The following is a 24,883-nucleotide window of genomic DNA, read 5'->3' on the forward strand; positions in this document are numbered from 1 at the left end:
ACATCTGCTACTAGCATTACAGCACAAATGCACTTTTAGGCAGCGCTGCAAACGAGCTAGCGAGGTACATTAACTACATTTTTGGCTTGGGAAGTTCAATATATGCTTAAGTGATTGAACTGGTAAATTTATAGTCTTCATATATTGTGATAATGTCTCTTTTTCTTTTCAGAGTCTAAAATGTAATTCCGTTTAAGCATGGTTGTCAAATATTAGCCTTGATTGAGCTTCAGGAGTAGTTGAAATAGTTTTTTTTATTTTCGACCTATACATGCGTTCGCGGTGACGTCATACAGCCGGGACTTCCCCATAGCGGCCATTTTAAAAGGGGCACGCGATATATAAAAACCAACACGGCTGCATCCTTTTCTACGGCATAATGAGCTACGAATACTTTGATTCTTTAGATGATAACGGCAAACTAAGGTACACGACAAAGCTATAATTTCTTGGTCAATCAACAGAGCAATGTCCTAACAGAACAATGACCTTACAGAACAATGACCTTACAGAACAATGACCTTACAGAACAATGACCTTACAGAACAATGACCTTACAGAGCAATGACCTTACAGAACAATGACCTTACAGAACAATGACCTTACAGAACAATGACCTTACAGAGCAATGACCTTACAGAACAATGACCTTACAGAGCAATGACCTTACAGAACAATGACCTTACAGAACAATGACCTTACAGAACAATGACCTTACAGAACGCAGGTTTTTGGCATTTTGGCCTCATATTTCGTGGATTTCGTATGTAGTAGACGTGCTGTTGTGCCCCTTTCAAAATGGCGGACTCGGTTGACATAAAATAGTAGTACAGGCTATTAGCTTGCACGTGTTTGCATGTGGGTGCTATACGCGGCGTTAGCATAGCGTGTGCACCCTGAGGCCGTACCTGTTGGTGAGGTCAAGTGTCACACTAGATCTGCTCCTCTTGCTACTACACTCCATGACCCAATTCTTTTCTATTTTGGAGCCTTTCTGGTTGAAACGTGTGGATACAGTAAGCCTGTGTCCAAATAAATCACATTTGCAGTGGAGCAAAAACATTTTCTTGCAGCAAAAGAAAAAAAGACACATTGTTATTGTGTTCTTTGCTTACACATAGTCCTCTTTGCCCAGTGATGTGGCTGGTTTTGATATAAAATATGCCAAATGTTATAATCTGGAGCAATGTACTGCACCAACCACTTCCTAAAAACTCCCCATGTTGTAGCTGAAAGGGAATTTGATGAAAAAGTAAATAAATACAATTAAAAAAAGAAAGCTATGTATAGTAATATATGTTCAGAGCACTAAATATAAAATCAGACTTGGAGACGTTCCAAGTCAACCGTTTCAAAAGGTGGTTTTCGTCAAAATGGCAAATATTGCATACATGACGTGACTGTGTCTTGCTTTTGTGTGCTCAGGTGCTGTATCTCCAGACCGTGGAGGTCACCAGGGAGAAGGTCTATGCCATGCACCCGTCCAGTATCGCTGGAGTGGAGGACATGTCGGCCCTGGCTGAGCTCCACGACGCCGCCATCATGCACAACCTGTACCAGCGCTACCAGAAGGACAACATCTACGTGAGTGCAGCCAGCTCCACTCTCTGCTCAGCTCGTAGCATAACATTACGAATCCCTCTGCTGAACCTGCTGCTTTCACTCGATGAAGCGTAAAACTATGTGTAACAAGCTAGCTTTTCATTTGGCATGTTTCTCCATGTGTTAGGCAAAATTGGTGACTCTAAATTGGCCCTAGCGAATGAATGTGAGAGTGATGTGAACTGAACGTGAATGGTTATGTGTAATGTCTATGTCTATGTCTGTCAGTCCTGCGATGAGTTGGCCACTGTCCAGGATGTACCCCGCCTAAGGCCCGAAGTCACTGGGATAGGCACCAGTCACCCGCGACCCCGAAAGGGAACAAGCGGTAGAAAATGGATGGATGGATGTTTCTCCATCTACCATAAGGAAATGTGTAGAAATTTAGTTTTTTTTTGAATGCCAGATGTGATATTGTTACTTTCCTCTTATTGATTGGACTAGTCAACATGTACATCCTTGTGTTCTTGGATTTGATAAGAATTTTTGTTGTTCAATGGGTAAAAGTCACGATTTTATGCCTATCTACTCTAAGTTTGTTTATTGTATACAACAAATATCTAAATTGGTTGATTTTGCTAAGGAAAACCAGTTAAAGGAGAAAGACAATGAAGTGACATCTTCTGCAATAATCAATATTTCAGATAAGATGAAATAAGATTCCAGTGTTATCATTTTGATAGATTCACTCAACACACTAAAATATTTACGAGACTTGACTCCTGCTGTGAAATACTCTGTGGATTTCCTCAACTCCATCAACAGTGGTATCTATTCACTTGATTACCACTGACCATAACCAACTGCCCTAAATGTTCTGTATTTTTCATCTTTATCACATCAGAACTGTGCTGCACTTTTCAGACCCTGCAGACCTGAAGGATTATGGTCCAACAGTCGGTCTCTATACGTGATCTAATCTAGATGATGAAATATTATCCATACAAGGATTTCCCATAAGCTGATCATAAGAATTCACCCGCGGGTCATCTTTCTGTGTCATGGCTTTGAGCGACTGTGGACTTTTATACGGTTTATTTCTCCTAAAGTGCAAACACAGGGTAATGTGACACGGTGCAGGAGTGCTGACATTTATCAGTCTCTGAATACACACTGTGCCCCAGACTGCTCTTTGATATTTTATAAAGTTTGACTCATTCTAACTCTAACTGTCATGGGCTATGCTAGCATTATTACAAAACATTAAAAGCAGTTTACTCCAATCAATTCCCATAAGTACACCACTAGACGTGCAATCTCTTTAGGGCTGAACAGCGCTGATGTCTCTTCCATTGCTCCCTTTGCTCCGTTAGCACTTGTGATGCCCAACACACACATTTATCAAGTCTCAAACTGTCATTGAGCATTTTTCCCCTGTCCAACGATAAGTCCAGATAATAATTGTTGTGACAGGCCTACTCACAAGACAACAAGCTCACTGGATTTCATGCTAAATCATTTTTCATACAGCGCTTTATATTCACATGTACAAAAGGCAGAATGAACATAATGCCTGAAACCTGTGTATCCCAGAAAGAATGAGTCGACTAAGAACATTTTTGTCTAACTGAGACATTATCGACTGATTGATTGACCAAGCAACTATAGACCTACAGCACATCGCTTAGCATTTGGAGCTACAAGGCAACAAATACAAGATATTTGTTTTACAATGATATCAAATATTTGTAAGGGGTGTTAGATTGATAGATTATTAGATTGTATTTACTTTGGAGTTCAGTCTTCTCTACCTATGCTAATACACAATATGCTAATAACATGCCTTGGATTTACATAGAAACATTCAAGAAAGAGCTTTACAAATCATCTTAGTCACAGTTGCCCTGGGGCTGACAGAAAATATAGATACAAATAAATACCAAACCTTTACGACACAATCATACTTAGCTAAGCTGGGTGAAGTGTCTTGCCGAAGGACACGAGAACAGTATGTATTGGTCAGAGCTGAGATCAAACCACCAACCATCAGATTTGTGGGTGAAAGCTGCACAAATAACCCACTGTTTTTTGGGGGGGTAGCTTTATTCCCCCCTGCTGTTTTGTCTTAACCTTCATTAACAAAAGTGTAGATTAATACCAACACAGACTGGTTATGGATTAATACACAAACTATTTGCACATTTTTGATATTGCAATAATATATGCTTGGATTTTAATATTGATGGTGACCTATATTTCAACTGACCACCAGAGGCAGTGTTTTTGAAACGTTATTGATCAGGGCACTCTGTAACCTTCACTGCTGACTTTAACGGCCATGCATTATTGTAATTTCCCAAGACTTCCCTTAGCTGACACATTAAATGCCATTTTGGATCCATCCCAAGCATATTTTATAGGTTCATTGATTCTCTTAAAACACATTGTAGATCAGATCGCCCTCGCACAAACAACAGCCAGAGGAATGCAATACGAGTCATCTAATATCACTGCATACTAAACAATAGAAAGCTTGTCATCTGGACTAACTTTGGAACCTTTAATACTATGGAACACTGCTGGATAAATGAGGATTTATGTCAATACAAACAAGCACTCATTTTCGAATCTCAAATGGAGGGCTTGGTCTGTGTGGATGATGAGACGCTACAAAGAGTTGAACCTAACTTATGCTTAACTTTAAATGATAACTTCACTATATGTGCCTAAAAACGGTCGTGCTAATTTATTTGTTTATTTGATCAGAACAATGCATGTCAATGAACATCTCTATGCGCTTTTTCTTGGGTCAGTCTAGCCAGGGCAGCTGTGGCTACATATCTTTGTGTTAAAGTTTAAGAGTGAGAGTCATCAAGAGTGAAGTATATATATATCAAAAGCTATGATAGGCTTGTCAAGCTTGTAAAGCGCAATACGAATGTTTATTTTCATCAATTATTTGAGAGCGGAAGTCGGTGAAAACAGAAACGTTCTGTGCACTCGAGATGCAGGACAATACAGGATTACTCAAATATACAGGAACCAATCAAAATACAACTTTGGGGAATCTGTTGAAGAGGAAACACTGTTGCAACAAGGTTAAAAGCTTTATTTTGCGTAATATGTCACCCTTAAAATCCTGCAATAACACATTTTTTAATCTCTGTATTCTTGGACGGTGCAGTCTAATACAAATCCCCTGTTTTTCTTCACCAGACCAACATCGGCAGCATCCTGGCGGCGGTGAACCCGTACAAGCAGATCTCCGGCATGTACGACCTGGAGCGGGTGCACCAGTACTCCAAGCACCAGTTTGGGGAGCTCCCTCCTCACATCTTCGCTGTGGCCAACGAGTGCTACCGCTGCATCTGGAAGCGCCACGACAGCCAGTGCGTCCTCATCAGGTGGGAGGAGTTTTATGTGCCCACACCGGTCTCCTGCCAGCGATACAGACAAGATAATTAATATGCCTAATGGATTGCGTTTATTGCCTTTGCGGACATAATAAAATCCAAGGTTATGGAAAAGGAGCTGTGCAGATGAACGGGACATCCATGTCAGAAATGTGGTTTTATTTGATGCATTTCTACAAAAAGAAGTTTGATCAGTTGATGCCCAGCAGAAGAAAAAAATGTAGAGCTGTACTTGTTCATTATGACCACTACAGGACTGTCTTACTAGTACTTACATTACTTCTACCATTACTTCCTTCGCTTATAAGCACACCACAAATACAATTACTGCTGCGATTACAACTGAAAACATTTTAAATTACCTGTTTGAATTTGTGAAGAGAACATGTTACCTACTGCTATCAAGAACAACTTTATATTCATGAGAAATATTGATGTGTTTAAATACACTGTATAAATCAATGTTGCGTGACTTTATTAACATTATTAAGATGGCTTTGGCTCGTCTTTTTTTTCTTTCTACAAACTCTGCTTAGTCACTGCCTGAGATGGACTGAAAGGGTGCGATTACTGTCTGAATGAGATATGGGAATGTCACAGAAGGTCAGGCCGTGTTTCATCAGATCTTTGTGTGCGTGGATCTGTTTCAGTGGAGAGTCGGGAGCGGGGAAGACCGAGAGCACCAAACTCTTGCTCCAGTTCCTGTCCGTCATGAGCCAGAACTCAGCCGGGACTGAGAAGTCCACACGAGTAGAGCAGGCCATTGTGCAAAGCAGGTATTCATATTATAGCTTTTGTTCTGACATGTCTTATTTCAGATTGTGAGTATTGTCCTGCACACAACTTGGCAATGATAGACAGTATGCATTTCACACACAGCTATGCAACAGTTTCTCATTTTGCATACAGAATCATAACAACAGTACTACTTACACAGTATCTATCTGCATGGAGAATGTTCCAAAGTATGCTTTTAACTGTCTCTTTCCATGGAATCAGACACAAATCGTGCATTATAGACCAGAGTTGGGATTTTTGTTTTGTTACGAATACATTTTGATATTTGCAGATGACACTTGACACTTTGATAAATAGTGTGTTATAACAAAGCATCTGCATTTGCCCCCCCACAGCCCCATAATGGAAGCCTTTGGAAACGCTAAGACTGTCTACAACAACAACTCCAGTCGCTTTGGGAAGTTCATCCAGCTCCACTTCTCTGAGTGTGGAAACATCCAGGGAGGCTGCGTCATCGACTGTATCCTTTACTCGTATTGATTTATCATATTCCATATTCCAAGTACAAAGATATACAGTAAATACAACCTTGACTCTGCCTCACAGATTTATTGGAAAAGGTAACGTGCCTCTGGATGTGTTCTGCACTTCCTCAGTCCAATGGAATGAAATGTTACATGTCCCTTCACTGTAAATCTGAATTCATTGTTGAGTGTTTTGTTGTATTGATTTTGATGTAGAATCGTGTTGTAAGACAAAACCCAGGAGAACGTAACTACCACATCTTCTACGCACTATTGGCAGGGGCTACAAAGGAACACAGAAGTAAGCCAACCAATACATTAGCAACAGTAACTCAGTAGAACCTTCTATGTTTCTGCCTGTGATGAGGCTTAGGATGCTCTCTGATAATATTGATAAGACATATATATCTCTGTTGTGTTTGTTTTCAGGCCAGTGCTTTTTGGAAGAAGGAGCAGAGTCTTTCCATTACCTCAGCCGAGCAGGATGTTGCCAAGACAAGAGCCTGAACGACAAGGAGCTCTTCAACAGTGTCATGGTGAGCAACGGCAAACTGTGGGGAAATAATAGATTTAATATTCCAGATTGTGCATGCAACATAATTTAACTTAGGCTATGTATAAAAGGATTCAAAGGTAGTCAACTGGACAATGTTTTAAAATTATAAGGCTGATGCAGTCTTCTGGACATGCAAATCTAATAAAAATCAGATGTGAGTAATCTGATTTCTTTCTGATTGTTGAAAGATTGAAGAGTTACTTTAAAATTGTCTTTGTCAATTACAAACTTACTCTATTTTTAAATCATTATTATGATTATATATATCTTTTTTAAACATATTTATCTGCTGATCATGTTAGAGTAGAACAGCCTCTCAGTACTGGTGGTTCTGCCGTGTGAGCAGGAAGCCCTGAAGGTGCTGCAGTTCGGTGAGGAGGAGATCCGGGACATGTTCAAACTGCTCTCTGGAGTCCTACAGCTGGGCAACATCGAGTTCATGACCGCAGGGGGCGCTCAAATCACCACCAAGCAAGGTAACTGCACTTTAATGTGGCTTTATGACTACCTCTTAGACTACGGTGATGTAAGATAGTTGGTGTTGTAGTTTTAGAGACTCCAAATGTCTACTACAACTGTAATTATCCTGGATGTGTTCAGAATGTGCACAACCAGCTTTATATATACAATAAATACATATTCCAAATGTAATCAATATTTGTCAGGAAACTTGCAATTACCGGTAGATACCTTGTCTTAAAAAAAGGACAATATGCATGTAAATCACTGTAAATTTGCCCCTCCCCTTCTGTTCCCGTCTTCCAGTGGTCACAAACGTCAGTGAACTCTTAGGCCTGGACGGCTTCCAACTGTCCGAAGTCATGACGCAGCGTTCTATCATCCTCAGGGGAGAAGAAATCTGCTCCCCCCTCACCATCGAGCAGGTTAGGCCTTCTCTGCACACAGGAACCACATTATAACAACAGAGGGAACGCAAACGACAATGGTAATGGAGTCATTCAGTTTTCTCCTGCAAGAGCTCAAAACACAACGAAAGAAAGAAAGAGCTGTTACAGACAAGTACAAATGTAAAAGTCTTGCTCTGCTGAATATTTAGTTTGTATCTGACATAAAAAAGAAGAAAATCAGGTTAATAGTGGTAGAAACCAGATAAACAACAGGAACACTATAGTTACGCTCACATTTATCACTGATACAGACTTTAGGATCGCACACATTTGAACGTTCTGTCCTTAAATAAGGAGTCTTTGTGTCCTAAAATGTATCAATAATAGAGAAACTACTTTAAGTTTACATTTTGTGGCAAAAGAAAAGCGACATGGATAAAAATGAGGCCAAAAAGTGCAAAGTAACACATTTCATCAGTTGCGTTGCCAATAATTCTAGCACTTTTCAAATAAAAGCCTGTCAGTGACTCTAAAAATGCTCCGGTGCTTTTCTTCCAGGCCGTCGATTCCCGGGACTCGGTTGCCATGGCGTTGTATTCCCAGTGTTTCTCGTGGATCATACTCAAAATCAATCAGAAAATCAAAGGGAAGGAAAATTTCAAGTCTATTGGAATTTTGGATATTTTTGGTTTTGAGAACTTTGAGGTATGATTACATTGTTCCAGATCAGTATTTCCTCTCTGAATATTGTTTAGCTGAAACTTTTCTTTTGGTGCACCAGGTGAATCGCTTTGAACAGTTTAACATCAACTACGCCAACGAGAAGCTGCAAGAGTACTTCAACAAGCATATCTTCTCCCTGGAGCAGCTGGAGTACAACAGGTCAGGGTCACTTTATATTTCAAACATTTAAAAAAAGAAAATAGGAATCATAAAGATGCATTAAACGTTAGGCTAGGCAATATTGACAAAAAATACTACCGGTATCTACGTTTTTTCCATCTCGATACACAGATATTCAGACAATATTCAACTATATTCATGCAAAACTTTAACAGTGCATCAGGGAAAAGTCTTAGTTACAGTTGTCACATTACTAAATATTCAAACTCAATTCCGCTCGATACTGATTTCAACACGACAATCATTTTTTAAAATCCTCTTTTTTACACAATTCAGCAACTACTTTGATGCACAAAACAGGATTAAACCACAAAATGAACCTCAAAAGTGCAGGAATATCACTTTATGCCCTTAGATATAGACGATATAGACAATATACTACTTTTGCATATCCTACAACAACAATTACACATTATTCGATCTATCTCCCACCACTAATTAAACGTGTATTCAAATGATTCTGTGCAGGGAAGGCGTCCAGTGGGATGCCATCGACTGGATGGACAACGCCGAGTGCCTGGATCTAATTGAGAAAGTAAGATTTTTGGCAGATTTAATTTATAAATATTAGGCATGTTGTTTGTAGGCGTTATGGCGTTATGAATTCATGTTGCATTTTTTGTGTATTTTCAAGTATATTACACATGCTTTGTGGCAAAATCGATAAGTATTTTAGCACTCCCGCCTCACAGTAAGAATGTTCCAGGTTCAAATCCCAGACTTTGCACGTTCTCTCTGTGTCTGGGTGTCTCACATCAATCTATAAATACCTCTTTATTTTAGTGTCATTTATTTGCCATTTGTAGTTTGAAAGTCACGGAAGCATGTGCAAAACCTCAGATTGCACTGTAAAACATTAAAAAACAACCACATAAACAAACAATGGACATAAGTTACAAAACAGTAAAAATGTCTTTGCTCCATCTACTCTTGTTGCTTAGAGACAACAGGTAGATCAAATGCAGAGGGCATATTGTCCTACAGAGGCAATAAAGTCTACAAAGTCAAAAAACAAACAAAGATATATTGGCATAATGTGTTTTTTTCGTTTCATCTGTCTCTGATTCACATCGATGAATCCTTTTTCCACAGAAACTGGGCTTGTTGGCGCTGGTGAACGAAGAAAGTCGTTTTCCCAAAGGCACGGACTTCACGCTGCTGGAGAAGCTGCACAGCCGACACTCAGTAAGTCACGGAGCTGAACACCTTTTATCAAACACATCCTTTATCGGATCCCTCACTTCTGCCCTTTGCTTATCGCAGACCAACCCGTACTACGTGAAACCCAGGCTCGCGGACCATCAGTTTGGAATCAAGCACTACGCTGGAGAGGTGGGACCTGCACGCTAGTATTACACATGAAATTATACGTTACTGCCCACGTTTTGTGTTGTTTCCATATTTAGTTATTGCTTCATTGAACTCTCCCTGCTGTATTTGTTTGTGTCTTTGGTTTTGAAAGATTTTACAGTAAAAAAAACACAAAGCGTCTGAAGTAATTTTCTTTCTGCCATCTCAAAGTCAAATATCAGCTTTTATATTGGTAAAATGTGTTGAAACTTTCCAACCGTCTGCGCTCTTAACATAAAATCAGTCTGTTATTTCAATTAATACTTAGTTTCACCTTTTTGAATGAAATGACTTTCACAGTAAATTGACTATGGAAGTCCCTGTGCGATTGTTGAATGAAAATAAATTAATTGATGAAGTTTTATATACATTTAATCTACACTCATATTATGTAAATACAGCTTAGATTAAACTTCAGCACAAAAATATTAAAACAATAGAAGTAGACATTTTTAGACAGTGTCAGCAAAATATATAAACTGACTATAAATCAATAATGGTATAATAATAGTGATTTTTTAATTGATAAAACAGAAAATTGATTTGAGAACATGGTTAGTTTGTGCTTTGATTTAATATGGTGTAAACGTTGTTACAACAGTGAGACAAGACAAACTTATATTCATTGTTTATGTTCAGAAAAGTGAAATTAATCATTTTTTGAAGGTTTTATTTCACTATTTGCGCCGCACTCTTTGTTCTTCAATGAAAAACAAAAGAACAGCCATGGCCTAAGTCACTGTCTGTTCAATGTGGCTGTTCTTCTTTTTCCCATTTCCCCCCAAAACCTTGAACAATGACTCTGTGCTTTGAGGTTATTGACTCCCTTTCACTTGTGTGCCAGGTGCTGTACGACGTGAAAGGCGTCCTGGAGAAGAACCGGGACACGTTCAGGGACGACATTTTGAACATGCTCAAAGACAGCAGGTACACAGCATTATGTTACATCCAATCACGTATTCGCCGCAGTTATAGTTCCATCGGCGTCACGGTTTAAGACCTCCCCTCCTGGCCCATCGGTCATCTAGCTAACCGCATTAACGACAACACATTCAAAGCTATTTCTAACGACGTATATAACAACATCTCCCAGACTGGACTTCATCTACGACCTTTTTGAGAAAGTGGGGAGCAGGAACAATGAGGAGAAGATGGGGACAGCCAGACGCAAGCCCACTGTGAGCTCCCAGTTCAGGGTGAGTCCCAGCGCCTCCTACAGTCCACATCAGACACATACAGCAAGGCGGATCCTGGGCATTTCATGGTCCCAGGTCCTTCAGGTTGTGTCCTTGGGCAAAACACTCAAACTATCCCCTGGTCTCTGTGTACGCTGGTGTAGTGTGTGTGTGTGTGTGTGTGTGTCTGTGTGTGTGTGAGCGTGTTTGTGTGTGTGTGTGTGTGTGTGTGTCAATGGTTCCTTGATATAAAGCGCTTTGAATGCCTTGAAATTAGAAAAGTGCTGTTTAAACCTGACTCATTTATGTAATAGCTGCTTATTAAGTGTCACCCGTCCAGACTGCTGACCCTCTTCTGACCCTCACAGGACTCTCTCCACGCCCTCATGGCCACCCTCAGCGTGTCCAACCCTTTCTTCATCCGCTGCATCAAACCCAACATGGAAAAGGTCAGACTCACACCTATGATCTTGTTCTGTCAGATGTTTGCTCTCATTATGGTAATACTTTATCATCTAATGAATGTATTTCTTTGTAGAATCCAAGCAAGTTCAACCCGGAGGTAGTTCTGAACCAGCTGAGGTACTCTGGCATGTTAGAAACTGTGAAGATCCGCCGCGCTGGGTTTCCTGTGCGCAGAACCTTCAAGGACTTCTTTTTACGGTAAAAAGAAAATAGCATTCAAACATTTCAGGCGAGTCAAATGTCAAAAGTATTGTGATTTTGGTAACGCTTGAACATTCCTAGGAAAATATTTATAAGGCTTGATATTTCTTGATGCACTTAAAAGGCATTTACTAGCATTTGTAGATAGCTTATAAGCGTTAAAAAGTCATTCATAAAGAACATGTGTGTTAATAAACTATGTAAAGAAAAATCAATACACTGCAAAAACAAGTGATAAATTCAGTGAATGAATAATAATAAAAATCCTTTAATAGAACAGGGAAACACTGATAGGTTTCGACCCCCAAATGCTCAAACTGGGCCAGAGAGCAGAAGTGTTCATGTTGTGAGTGTCATATTATTCTTCCCGTCATGCAGAAAACCCCCAGTGTCAATGAGGATGAAATGAAACCTTTTATTCTTTGGTGAGACTATTTGAGTTCAAACCACCTGTGACTTGTCTTGTGTACCTCGCTTGACCCGCAGGGATTGCAAACGCGTCGGTCCCTGTTCTATCATTATATCAGAGGGCCGCGGACCTTTCTCTTCACTGGATGATTATTTCCCATGGATTCTTTAGACCTGTTACTTATAAACCCTTGTAGCACACACATATCTCTGTTTTGAAGTGTTAAGTGCTGGTAAATGCCTTTATAAATGGTTATGAACAAATAACTAGTGCATTTAATGTTGTAAGGAACCTTATTTTAAAGCAGCCCCGTGATTTCATGTCAATTTACATTATATTTAGCCAATAAATGATCTAAAAACAGGTTCATTTCTATTGTTTTACAGCGTTTGTTGACAGTGTTGTATCTTTTTTTTTTCCTTTCACAGATACAAAATTATTCTCAAAGACAAAGTGCCCAAAAATGGAGATGATAAGAAGAACAGCACTGACCTTCTATTCAAATATGACAAGACCAAGAAAGAGTGGCAGCTGGGGAAAACAAAAGTATGACAACCTCTAATCGTATACCGAAATATTTTCAATGCAAAATCTCTAAATCTTTCAAATGTTTCTATAGGTTTTCATGAAAGAATCTCTGGAACAGCGTTTGGAAAAAGACCGTGACGAGATCCGACTCCAGGCTGCCATGATAATCCGCGCTCACCTCCTCGCCTTCTCTGCCAAGTATGACCACTCGCTTCATCTTTTGGAGCCGACTGCATTTATTCTGACCCTGTTTGCCCTGCTGTTGTGTAGAAAGCACTTCAAGCGCGCCCGTGCCAGCGTCATCACCCTGCAGAAGTATTTGAGGAGGCACATTTTGAGAAATCGCTTTGTGAAACAGCGAAAGGCCGCGCTGGTGCTGCAGAGACACCGCCGGGGCCAAGTGGCCAGGGCCCGGGTCCGAAAACTGCGAGAGGCGAAGAGGAAAAGAGAGGAGGAGCAAAAGAAGAAAGAGGAAGGGGTGAAGAAGAAGGAGGGAGCCGAGGAGGAAGATGGAGAGAAGGATGAGGACGATGACCAGACGGAACTTGTCAGTCTAATTTATTTGTGCTCAATTACATTTTCTCAAAGGAAACATTCTGCTTTTCAGGTTCTTAGTATTGAACTATAACCTAAGCAGATCTTCATTTTATATTTGTTTTTTATATTATATTAAGCTAAAGCGGGTTCGTAATAGAAACCGTTCCATTGAATTCCTGTTTAAAACTGCAGAACTGATAAGCCTCTTCATCACTCCTCACATTTCACGGTAACAAGCATCAGATTGTCATGTGTTTATTTTTGAAAAGTACAGGACAATTCAGAATGAACACCAACATGCAGGAATCAATCAAAATACAACTTTGAGTCAAATATTGATGAGGGAAGCTCATTAAAGGTTAAAAGCTCATTAAAGTTGATTTTACCAGATGTATTCACTTTAAAATCACAAGAGTTTGAATTGCCATGTTGAGCCTGGTTTTAACTTTTGAAAATCCATGTTGTTCTCACACATGGCAGGAGGAGGAGCAGGGGTGGATCTGGGGCATGTATCAGTGCCAACTAACTAACTAAGTAGACAACTAACATTATTAATTAATTTACCAATAGAAATATTTAATTACATGACAAAAACGGAATCGGAAATCGGAATTTAATATGTAATTTGGGGATCCTCTGATATTTTCCAAACTCGACCTGGACACAATATTTTATTACTTTTGAGTCTTCAAAAACTACAAAATCTAGACAAATGATTGAAATGTGACATTGTTTAAAGGGTGCCCAGGATGAGACCAGGCAGATGGAGGACATCCTTCAGCTGGAGCGTGAGATCGAGCGTCTGCAGAAGAAGAGGGAGGACGAGGTGTCTCAGCTGTGTGAGTCGTCCAAACAGGAGCTGCAGCTGCGCAGAGACGCAGAGCTCAAGCGCATGAACAAGGAGGCCTCCCGGAAAGCCACCAGCCTCATAGACCTGCTCAACTTCACCGGAGTGGACCCTGCCGTGGCCGAGGCTGCTCCCCAACCTGCAGAGGAGGCCAAGGCCAAGACTCCCAAAGCAGCCACCGGGGCCCTTACTGGTAAGGCAGTGCAAACGCAAGCAGCATTGGCATTATATTGCAATTTTACCTAAAGTAACATTTTTAGGATTTGTGAATGAGTCTTTATCCCTACTTTGAATCAAAAAATCTTGCTGTTGTATAAAGGGTGTTCCAGGGGTGACATGAAAAATCATATTTTTAAAAAGACAGTTACTTTCTTTGATTCTCCATAACAAGCTCTGATTCAGCGTTTAAGCTACAAGTGCTCTGGTGTGTCAAGCAAAACCACATTCAAAGAGTTGCACCCAAAATGGTGCAATGCTTGAGTAAAACTGTCCTTACGCTTGTTGAAGAACTGATTGTTTAATAAATAACTATTTTTTTTTCCTACAGCACAGGACAGAATGAAGCGTTTCACACTCACATTTCCAAAACCACAGATTTGTAAAAAAAAAATCTATTTCAACAACCTCATTTGCCCACCCTCTCCTCTCCAGGCGCCTCTAAAGATGAGGAGGTGGATGAAGGCTTCCACGCTGAGGAGGAGTGCATCCCGCTGCCAGACATCCCCCCTCCCGCAGAGACCGACGCCCCTGTGGACAAGGACATCTTCGCCCACCTGCCGCCCCCTCCGCCCGCCTTCGCCGAGGGCACTGTACCGCCCGGCCCGCCCGCTCCGCCCCCCCTGCCACCGCCGGACGTCTCTGGAGCCCCACAGCCCCCGCCTCCTCCGCCTTTGCCCCCCGCAGAAGAGAACAAGAGCGCTCCGGACAGGATGGTTAGTGAGGATGTGAGGTCCATTTTACAAAGTGGCTTTAGAAGTCACGTTAGGCTAATCATAGTAATGTTCCAACAATAAACACACAAAAAGGAACAATGATTCAGTAACTTTAGTATAATAACCTTGTCACACATAATCTCGTGTGTCACTGACTGTTGTGCTAAAAGTTGAATAATATGATCAAATTTAATTATACTGTTTATGGGTTTCAACTTCCTGTTTACAGGTGATAGTTAGAGGATTTTGCCCTGTCGATTGTTGTCAATACAGCCGCTATGTGCTACTGTCATGGTAATGTTTAAAATTGGGAATAGGTTAAGGAACATTATGCTAAGTTATGATTAAGGGTGATTAGTTCGTTGGCAGTCAAATAAACTGTCGCTAAAACAATAATAATAAGAATGGCTTGGGTCCGTTAGCTTGTATAGTAAAGCTAGGGTTAAGTGAGATGTCTGTAGCAATTAGCATTAGAAATGTATCATATTTTTTAGTTTTGATTTGTTGATTGCTATGGCAACTGCTTTTATTTTTCATCACTTTTTAAAAGATCTTTTATATAGGTTCAGTGGTCTTTGAATTGAAATTGTATGCATTGTAAATCATCAGACGTTGAGTGCACTTTATGTTGTTTAGCCTTGGAAAATGAAATTGGACTAAACTTTTATTCTGAAAAGCTTTCCTCTCACCACATCCTCACATCCTTCAGGTCAGCCTGGTGGAGAGTCTCCCCGACGGGGACGAGCCCATTTACTCGCTGCCCGCCGACACCGAATCAGACTACGATCAGGAGGAGGAGGATGGGTCTGTTACCGCGGGCGACGACAGCAGCTCTGTTTCCGGGAGCAACCGGGGCAGCGCGGCGGTGGGAGACGACGAGCATCCTCGCAAGTCCACGTGCACCAACGCCAGCATAGAGTCCTACAGAGGCAGCTCGGACTCTGTGAGGAGACACACTTACACGCATCCTTTCATGCGAGCACGCAGACATGTATGAGCAGCTACATGCACTCTCTTTTCTTTTATTCAGCATTCTCTTTTGTTTTGAAGAAGATGTGAACAGGAAACAGTTTCACAAAGAGGATTTAGACTGGTTCTGATTTAATGTACTGTCCTTTTTTGCGTTAACACCCTAAATCATGTTTTCTTCCTACAAACCTCAACTCTACAGTGCACAAAAAATCTTCTATAAAATACACATAGTTATAGAATTAAATTGTGTTTAATATCTTTGTATTTTTAAGAAAAAACACTCAAATGTCCTGTGTAATTGTAACACTTTTTCATTTGGGTCAGAGAGTGTTAATAGATGTTTTGGCTTAAAGATAAAACATGAATTGTATTGAATTGTAATTGTAATTCAAAATAGGCTTTCACTGACTTTCATTGGTTTGTCCATAAAACCATGATTACAATGCAGAGCCACAGCCTCTCCTCTTCTCTTCTTCTCCTCCCTCTCCTCTTCTCTTCTTCTCCTCTTCTCCTCCCTCTCCTCTTTTCCTCTTCTCCTCCCTCTCCTCCCTCTTCTCTTCTCCTCTTCTCCTCCTTCTCCTCCCTCTCCTCTTCTCCTCCCTCTCCTCTTCTCCTCCCTCTTCTCTTCTCCTCCTTCTCCTCCCTCTCCTCTTCTCCTCCCTCTCCTCTTCTCCTCCCTCTTCTCTTCTCCTCCTTCTCCTCCCTCTCCTCTTCTCTTCTTCTCTTCTTCTCCTCCCTCTCCTCTTTTCCTCTTCTCCTCCCTCTCCTCCCTCTTCTCTTCTCCTCTTCTCCTCCTTCTCCTCCCTCTCCTCTTCTCCTCCCTCTTCTCTTCTCCTCCTTCTCCTCCCTCTCCTCTTCTCTTCTTCTCTTCTTCTCCTCCCTCTCCTCTTTTCCTCTTCTCCTCCCTCTCCTCCCTCTTCTCTTCTCCTCTTCTCCTCCTTCTCCTCCCTCTCCTCTTCTCCTCCCTCTTCTCTTCTCCTCCTTCTCCTCCCTCTCCTCTTCTCTTCTTCTCTTCTTCTCCTCCCTCTCCTCTTTTCCTCTTCTCCTCCCTCTCCTCCCTCTTCTCTTCTCCTCTTCTCCTCCTTCTCCTCCCTCTCCTCTTCTCCTCCCTCTTCTCTTCTCCTCCTTCTCCTCCCTCTCCTCTTCTCTTCTTCTCTTCTTCTCCTCCCTCTCCTCTTTTCCTCTTCTCCTCCCTCTCCTCCCTCTTCTCTTCTCCTCTTCTCCTCCTTCTCCTCCCTCTCCTCTTCTCCTCCCTCTTCTCTTCTCCTCCTTCTCCTCCCTCTCCTCTTCTCTTCTTCTCTTCTTCTCCTCCCTCTCCTCTTTTCCTCTTCTCCTCCCTCTCCTCCCTCTTCTCTTCTCCTCTTCTCCTCCTTCTCCTCCCTCTCCTCTTCTCCTCCCTCTTCTCTTCTCCTCCTTCTCCTCCCTCTCCTCTTCTCTTCTTCTCTTCTTCTCCTCCCTCTCCTCTTTTCCTCTTCTCCTCCCTCTCCTCCCTCTTCTCTTCTCCTCTTCTCCTCCTTCTCCTCCCTCTCCTCTTCTCCTCCCTCTTCTCTTCTCCTCCTTCTCCTCCCTCTCCTCTTCTCTTCTTCTCTTCTTCTCCTCCCTCTCCTCTTTTCCTCTTCTCCTCCCTCTCCTCCCTCTTCTCTTCTCCTCTTCTCCTCCTTCTCCTCCCTCTCCTCTTCTCCTCCCTCTTCTCTTCTCCTCCTTCTCCTCCCTCTCCTCTTCTCTTCTTCTCTTCTTCTCCTCCCTCTCCTCTTTTCCTCTTCTCCTCCCTCTCCTCCCTCTTCTCTTCTCCTCTTCTCCTCCTTCTCCTCCCTCTCCTCTTCTCCTCCCTCTTCTCTTCTCCTCCTTCTCCTCCCTCTCCTCTTCTCCTCCCTCTTCTCCTCTTCTCCTCTCAGCTGAGCAGATAGTGGACAGGTAAGACACCTGTCTGCAGTGAGACAGTGGAGAATAGGCTCTTTTGTTCCTCCTGGTGACCTTAGCTCACGCTCCCGCCCCGGGGCGGCGTCCCACACAGACGACTCTCTGCACTGTAGAGATTAACCCCGTGTTTGCACCCGGCATTTGTCTGCTCCTCACAGCACGTTGGCCCCTTCACGGCTCTGTTGTACATTTAACACACTGCCGTTGGTGTGGTCTAAATCTCGTTCCAATTTATTATTAAAACTGTGAATTTGCTGTAAAATGAAATTTTAAATTAAAAAAAATATTAAAATGTAATTTTATTTGGGACTCAAAATTATGTTATGTCTATAATTGGTTTGCATTCATTTAAACAGTTATAAAACATTTGCTTGTTTAATCGTAATGATCAGTCTAAATTTTTCTTTGTGAAACTGATTTATACTCAAATGTAATGTTGATATAATGTGATGCATTGACAATGTTCTGTTTATTTCTAGTATGCTGATAGTGACGATGAGCACGATGGGCTGATGGACACAGATGAAGACCTGACCACAGGCAGGGTCACTATCCTGAACGGGAATGGACCTCCGTATTTCCATGGATACCTCTACATGAAAGGTAAACGTGGAATACTTCTTAAAAGAATATGACGAGACGCGCTGCGTGGGTACATGTATACTATACTACATGTATGTATACTACATGTATACTACATGTATACTGCGTTTTATGTTTCACTCACCGATTCTGCCAAAAATCCACAATGTTTTTCTGTCCCCTGTGATCTTTTTTTTCTGTCTATTTTCCTTGTAAGCAGCCATGTTTGTTTTGATATGGACGGGCCACGCCCACGCGTGTCAGTGTTTGGCTAATCCACCTGTCAGTCACGCCCATCTGAACTCGGAGCGGTGAATGCAGTAACTGATAATGATCTGTATAAGAAATACTGAAAGATATATCGATCTGGACTTTCCAGGCAAATATTTTATAATAATCATGATTGGAGTTTTGACTAGATAATTTCGTTTTTCAATGTATTTATAAGAGCAAAGTAAGTGATTCAGTGCATTTGTGATTAGTGTATTCTTCTTTTCCCACTCCTTACATTGGTCAGCCTCTGTGAGAGTGACTGGAGTGATTTAACCTCAGCAGTGAGGGGTGAACTCTCAGAAGAAGTGCAAATCTTTAGGCAACTTCAAGTAACTTCAATAAATCAAAATAGTGATTTTGTTGCCATATGGCCCACTGTATTTTACAGTATGCATATGTCGACAATACTGCAAGCAATAGTATAATTCATTTAATATAAATAATAATAAGTATTGTTGCCAGTAGCACATGTTCAGAGGTACATTTCACTTCTCAGAGAAGCTTTCTGACACCACACTTTTACTCCTACGTATATTTTATAATTGCACTTGAGGAGAAATGTAGTTTACTTTTCCCAACCGGTTAGTCTACCAGTGACTTTACGAAATTATTTGAAGATTTGTGTTTTTTGCACTGCTCCTTTAGAAATTATTTCGTATTTTCTCATTTTTCATGGATTTATTGCAGTATTTAATGTTTTGTCCTTCCAATTAGTCTCACAAGTCTCGGACTTCAAATTAAATGTTAAATTTGCTCCTACTTACACACAATATTGAGAGAAATGTATATTTCAATATTTTTTGGCATGATATTCAGACTATATTTTCACAATGCTTTAGGAATGTGCTCAAGTGTGTTTGTAAATGTCATGGATGAGGTTCAAGTGACTGGACCGTAAATGCAGAACTATCACTCCATACCACAGTGACAATAGTGCTAGTCACGTCTGTAGTGTACATGTACCAGTCATGTCTGTAGTGTACATGTACCAGTCACGTCTGTAGTGTACATGTACCAGTCATGTCTGTAGTGTACATGTACCAGTCATGTCTGTAGTGTACATGTACCAGTCATGTCTGTAGTGTACATGTACCAGTCATGTCTTAGTGTACATGTACCAGTCATGTCTTAGTGTACATGTACCAGTCATGTCTGTAGTGTACATGTACCAGTCACGTCTGTAGTGTACATGTACCAGTCACGTCTGTAGTGTACATGTACCAGTCATGTCTTAGTGTACATGTACCAGTCATGTCTGTAGTGTACATGTACCAGTCACGTCTGTAGTGTACATGTACCAGTCACGTCTGTAGTGTACATGTACCAGTCATGTCTTAGTGTACATGTACCAGTCACGGCTGTAGTGTACATGTACCAGTCATGTCTGTAGTGTACATGTACCAGTCATGTCTGTAGTGTACATGTACCAGTCATGTCTTAGTGTACATGTACCAGTCATGTCTTAGTGTACATGTACCAGTCATGTCTGTAGTGTACATGTACCAGTCATGTCTGTAGTGTACATGTACCAGTCATGTCTGTAGTGTACATGTACCAGTCATGTCTGTAGTGTACATGTACCAGTCATGTCTGTAGTGTACATGTACCAGTCATGTCTGTAGTGTACATGTACCAGTCACGTCTGTAGTGTACATGTACCAGTCATGTCTGTAGTGTACATGTACCAGTCACGTCTGTAGTGTACATGTACCAGTCACGTCTGTAGTGTACATGTACCAGTCATGTCTGTAGTGTACATGTACCAGTCATGTCTTAGTGTACATGTACCAGTCACGTCTGTAGTGTACATGTACCAGTCATGTCTTAGTGTACATGTACCAGTCATGTCTGTAGTGTACATGTACCAGTCATGTCTTAGTGTACATGTACCAGTCATGTCTTAGTGTACATGTACCAGTCATGTCTGTAGTGTACATGTACCAGTCACGTCTGTAGTGTACATGTACCAGTCATGTCTGTAGTGTACATGTACCAGTCATGTCTTAGTGTACATGTACCAGTCATGTCTGTAGTGTACATGTACCAGTCATGTCTTAGTGTACATGTACCAGTCATGTCTGTAGTGTACATGTACCAGTCATGTCTGTAGTGTACATGTACCAGTCACGGCTGTAGTGTACATGTACCAGTCATGTCTGTAGTGTACATGTACCAGTCATGTCTGTAGTGTACATGTACCAGTCATGTCTTAGTGTACATGTACCAGTCATGTCTGTAGTGTACATGTACCAGTCATGTCTGTAGTGTACATGTACCAGTCATGTCTTAGTGTACATGTACCAGTCATGTCTGTAGTGTACATGTACCAGTCATGTCTGTAGTGTACATGTACCAGTCATGTCTTAGTGTACATGTACCAGTCATGTCTTAGTGTACATGTACCAGTCACGGCTGTAGTGTACATGTACCAGTCATGTCTGTAGTGTACATGTACCAGTCATGTCTGTAGTGTACATGTACCAGTCATGTCTTAGTGTACATGTACCAGTCATGTCTTAGTGTACATGTACCAGTCATGTCTGTAGTGTACATGTACCAGTCATGTCTGTAGTGTACATGTACCAGTCACGTCTGTAGTGTACATGTACCAGTCATGTCTGTAGTGTACATGTACCAGTCATGTCTGTAGTGTACATGTACCAGTCACGTCTGTAGTGTACATGTACCAGTCACGTCTGTAGTGTACATGTACCAGTCATGTCTTTAGTGTACATGTACCAGTCATGTCTGTAGTGTACATGTACCAGTCATGTCTGTAGTGTACATGTACCAGTCACGTCTGTAGTGTACATGTACCAGTCACGTCTGTAGTGTACATGTACCAGTCATGTCTGTAGTGTACATGTACCAGTCATGTCTGTAGTGTACATGTACCAGTCATGTCTGTAGTGTACATGTACCAGTCACGTCTGTAGTGTACATGTACCAGTCATGTCTGTAGTGTACATGTACCAGTCACGTCTGTAGTGTACATGTACCAGTCATGTCTGTAGTGTACATGTACCAGTCACGGCTGTAGTGTACATGTACCAGTCACGTCTGTAGTGTACATGTACCAGTCACGGCTGTAGTGTACATGTACCAGTCATGTCTGTAGTGTACATGTACCAGTCACGGCTGTAGTGTACATGTACCAGTCATGTCTGTAGTGTACATGTACCAGTCATGTCTGTAGTGTACATGTACCAGTCATGTCTTAGTGTACATGTACCAGTCATGTCTTAGTGTACATGTACCAGTCACGGCTGTAGTGTACATGTACCAGTCATGTCTGTAGTGTACATGTACCAGTCATGTCTGTAGTGTACATGTACCAGTCATGTCTTAGTGTACATGTACCAGTCATGTCTTAGTGTACATGTACCAGTCATGTCTGTAGTGTACATGTACCAGTCATGTCTGTAGTGTACATGTACCAGTCATGTCTTAGTGTACATGTACCAGTCATGTCTGTAGTGTACATGTACCTGTCATGTCTGTAGTGTACATGTACCAGTCATGTCTTAGTGTACATGTACCAGTCATGTCTTAGTGTACATGTACCAGTCACGTCTGTAGTGTACATGTACCAGTCACGGCTGTAGTGTACATGTACCAGTCACGTCTGTAGTGTACATGTACCAGTCATGTCTGTAGTGTACATGTACCAGTCATGTCTGTAGTGTACATGTACCAGTCATGTCTGTAGTGTACATGTACCAGTCATGTCTGTAGTGTACATGTACCAGTCATGTCTGTAGTGTACATGTACCAGTCACGGCTGTAGTGTACATGTACCAGTCATGTCTGTAGTGTACATGTACCAGTCATGTCTGTAGTGTACATGTACCAGTCACGGCTGTAGTGTACATGTACCAGTCATGTCTTAGTGTACATGTACCAGTCATGTCTTAGTGTACATGTACCAGTCACGGCTGTAGTGTACATGTACCAGTCATGTCTGTAGTGTACATGTACCAGTCATGTCTGTAGTGTACATGTACCAGTCATGTCTTAGTGTACATGTACCAGTCATGTCTGTAGTGTACATGTACCAGTCATGTCTTAGTGTACATGTACCAGTCACGGCTGTAGTGTACATGTACCAGTCATGTCTTAGTGTACATGTACCAGTCATGTCTTAGTGTACATGTACCAGTCACGGCTGTAGTGTACATGTACCAGTCACGGCTGTAGTGTACATGTACCAGTCACGGCTGTAGTGTACATGTACCAGTCACGGCTGTAGTGTACATGTACCAGTCACGGCTGTAGTGTACATGTACCAGTCACATCTGATAGGTTGTTGTGCCTCTGCAGCTGGTCTCATGATCCCCTGGAGGAGGCGCTGGTGCGTGCTGAAGGATGAGACCTTCATGTGGTTCCGCTCCAAACAGGACTCCCTGAAGTCGGGCTGGCTCTACAAGAAAGGAGGAGGCCTGTCCACCCTGTCCCGGAGGTTGTTGTAAATAGTCTAATACATACTACTATACACTGAAACCTGAAAAGCAGTTCTGCTGCTCGCCTGTGGTACAGTGGATAAGGGTGATGCACAAAGAAAAAAAGAAAAGTGGTTCTCAAAGGTCTGAAAGTAGTTTCCTAAGAGATGTTGGTTTGTGCTTAGGAATGTGTCACAATGAGAGAAAAAAACAGAATGCAAGAAAACGACTTAAAAATACGAAACCAGGATTAGATCTAACTATATACTCTAAATAATACTACAACAAAAAAACAATAACACGTTTAGAAATAGCCTACCACTTATGGGCCTCGACATATGAAGTGATCTTTTAAAGAGCAAGTGTTCAAAGTTTGACTGAGCTTTATTTATCTTTAATGTTGACTGATTACCACAATACAATGTCATACAATAAGTACGTGTCGGCCTGTCCACATTGTCCCTTCATTTACTCCTCTAATAAAATTAGTGGTTATAACGAAGGAGAAGGAGTTTTTCAAAACAAGCATCTGGAAGTGTATTTCTCTTTGGCGTGAGCCACTAGTTGCACAGTGTACATGCTCACAACACGCCCAGTGTTTGATGCTGCGACTGGGAAACAAACCTGGCTCTGAGACTGCAGTGAGGAGATGAGTAAACTGTGTTTTATTAAATTATGTTTCAAATGTATTAATAACTTGGCCCCTGAACCGATCAGTACATTTATACAGAGACTAAACAACAGTGCAGGACGTCATTTGGACAATCATCCTTTCCCTATAAGAGCTGTAAACTCTGAAATTCATTACCCCCTGAAATAAAAAATAAATAAATGAGAGTAACCAAAACAAACACGTTGATTTGAAAAAGTAACTTGGGGAGTACTAGATTACATGGGTGCACAAAACTAACGATTTACGTTCCTCGTTATTCTAAAAAAGTAATTTGAGTACTCTAAAGCGTTACTAGCTACTCCCAACTCTGCTCCTCTCTCTGTGTTCTCTCTCACACGGTGCAGGCAGCAGCAGTGCGCTGAGCAGACTTTAAAATAACATGCTCAGAGTCAACTGACTGCACAGCCTTGTTCTGCTGATGTAAAGCTACAAAAGGATGTTCATCAGCCCCGGATCTCAGCAGTTCCTAGCAACACTCCTGAGTTCAACTGTATTTTTTTTCCAAGGCACCTGATGATCTCACACTAGTGTTCCCCAGCACATTGTTTGAAGATCAAGGATATAGATGACTAGCCTATGAGCAAGACACAACCAAACAGAAAACAAATCATTGCATGAAGATGTACATAGGCTATGAAATATGCTTTAAATACCGCTGTAATGATACTCAAACTATTTTACATCTTAGTACGGCAACAAAAGATTGTCCTGCAATTGTTTTTTTTACTCATAATCTATTTATTTCTGCAGAAACTGGAAGATGCGCTGGTTTGTGTTGAGGGACAGTAAGCTGATGTATTATGAGAACGACAGCGAGGAGAAACTGAAGGGAACCATCGACATCCGAGCTGCAAAGTAACACTCCCCCAACAACAATCAATGATATAATCACTCTTACAAACCAGTTACTTGCACATGCATTCTTTTATTACAGGGAGGTTGTTGATAACCACGAGAAGGAGAACGCCCTCAACATTGTGACGGATGAGAGGACTTACCAAGTGTTTGCAGAGTCTCCAGAGGATGCAAGGTCTGGACAAAAACATGTCATCGTTT

At 41.4% G+C, this 24,883-nt stretch overlaps 1 protein-coding gene across 1 annotated transcript in view; it reads left to right on the top strand.

Moving 5' to 3' along the window:
• The window catches only part of myo10l1 (myosin X, like 1), a 70,173-nt gene that overhangs the window by 28,508 nt on the left and 16,782 nt on the right, over positions 1–24,883 (top strand). The window contains exons 3-30 of the mRNA XM_072457368.1: positions 1,426–1,584; positions 4,759–4,946; positions 5,606–5,731; positions 6,089–6,213; positions 6,300–6,313; positions 6,434–6,518; positions 6,647–6,753; positions 7,120–7,249; positions 7,539–7,657; positions 8,180–8,326; positions 8,403–8,503; positions 8,993–9,059; positions 9,617–9,709; positions 9,788–9,856; positions 10,719–10,801; positions 10,968–11,070; positions 11,418–11,498; positions 11,588–11,712; positions 12,553–12,670; positions 12,744–12,850; positions 12,923–13,199; positions 13,944–14,229; positions 14,688–14,968; positions 15,678–15,911; positions 18,340–18,463; positions 23,036–23,174; positions 24,578–24,682; positions 24,762–24,857. Coding sequence (XP_072313469.1) covers positions 1,426–1,584; positions 4,759–4,946; positions 5,606–5,731; positions 6,089–6,213; positions 6,300–6,313; positions 6,434–6,518; positions 6,647–6,753; positions 7,120–7,249; positions 7,539–7,657; positions 8,180–8,326; positions 8,403–8,503; positions 8,993–9,059; positions 9,617–9,709; positions 9,788–9,856; positions 10,719–10,801; positions 10,968–11,070; positions 11,418–11,498; positions 11,588–11,712; positions 12,553–12,670; positions 12,744–12,850; positions 12,923–13,199; positions 13,944–14,229; positions 14,688–14,968; positions 15,678–15,911; positions 18,340–18,463; positions 23,036–23,174; positions 24,578–24,682; positions 24,762–24,857 — 3,689 coding nt within the window. The remainder of the gene's footprint in view (positions 1–1,425; positions 1,585–4,758; positions 4,947–5,605; positions 5,732–6,088; positions 6,214–6,299; positions 6,314–6,433; positions 6,519–6,646; positions 6,754–7,119; positions 7,250–7,538; positions 7,658–8,179; positions 8,327–8,402; positions 8,504–8,992; positions 9,060–9,616; positions 9,710–9,787; positions 9,857–10,718; positions 10,802–10,967; positions 11,071–11,417; positions 11,499–11,587; positions 11,713–12,552; positions 12,671–12,743; positions 12,851–12,922; positions 13,200–13,943; positions 14,230–14,687; positions 14,969–15,677; positions 15,912–18,339; positions 18,464–23,035; positions 23,175–24,577; positions 24,683–24,761; positions 24,858–24,883) is intronic.

The sequence above is a fragment of the Eucyclogobius newberryi genome, unplaced genomic scaffold, assembly GCF_026437365.1.
Source record: "Eucyclogobius newberryi isolate DKJ021-1_F unplaced genomic scaffold, fEucNew1.0.hap1 SCAF_21, whole genome shotgun sequence".
In the NCBI taxonomy this organism is placed as follows: Eukaryota; Metazoa; Chordata; class Actinopteri; order Gobiiformes; family Gobiidae; genus Eucyclogobius; species Eucyclogobius newberryi.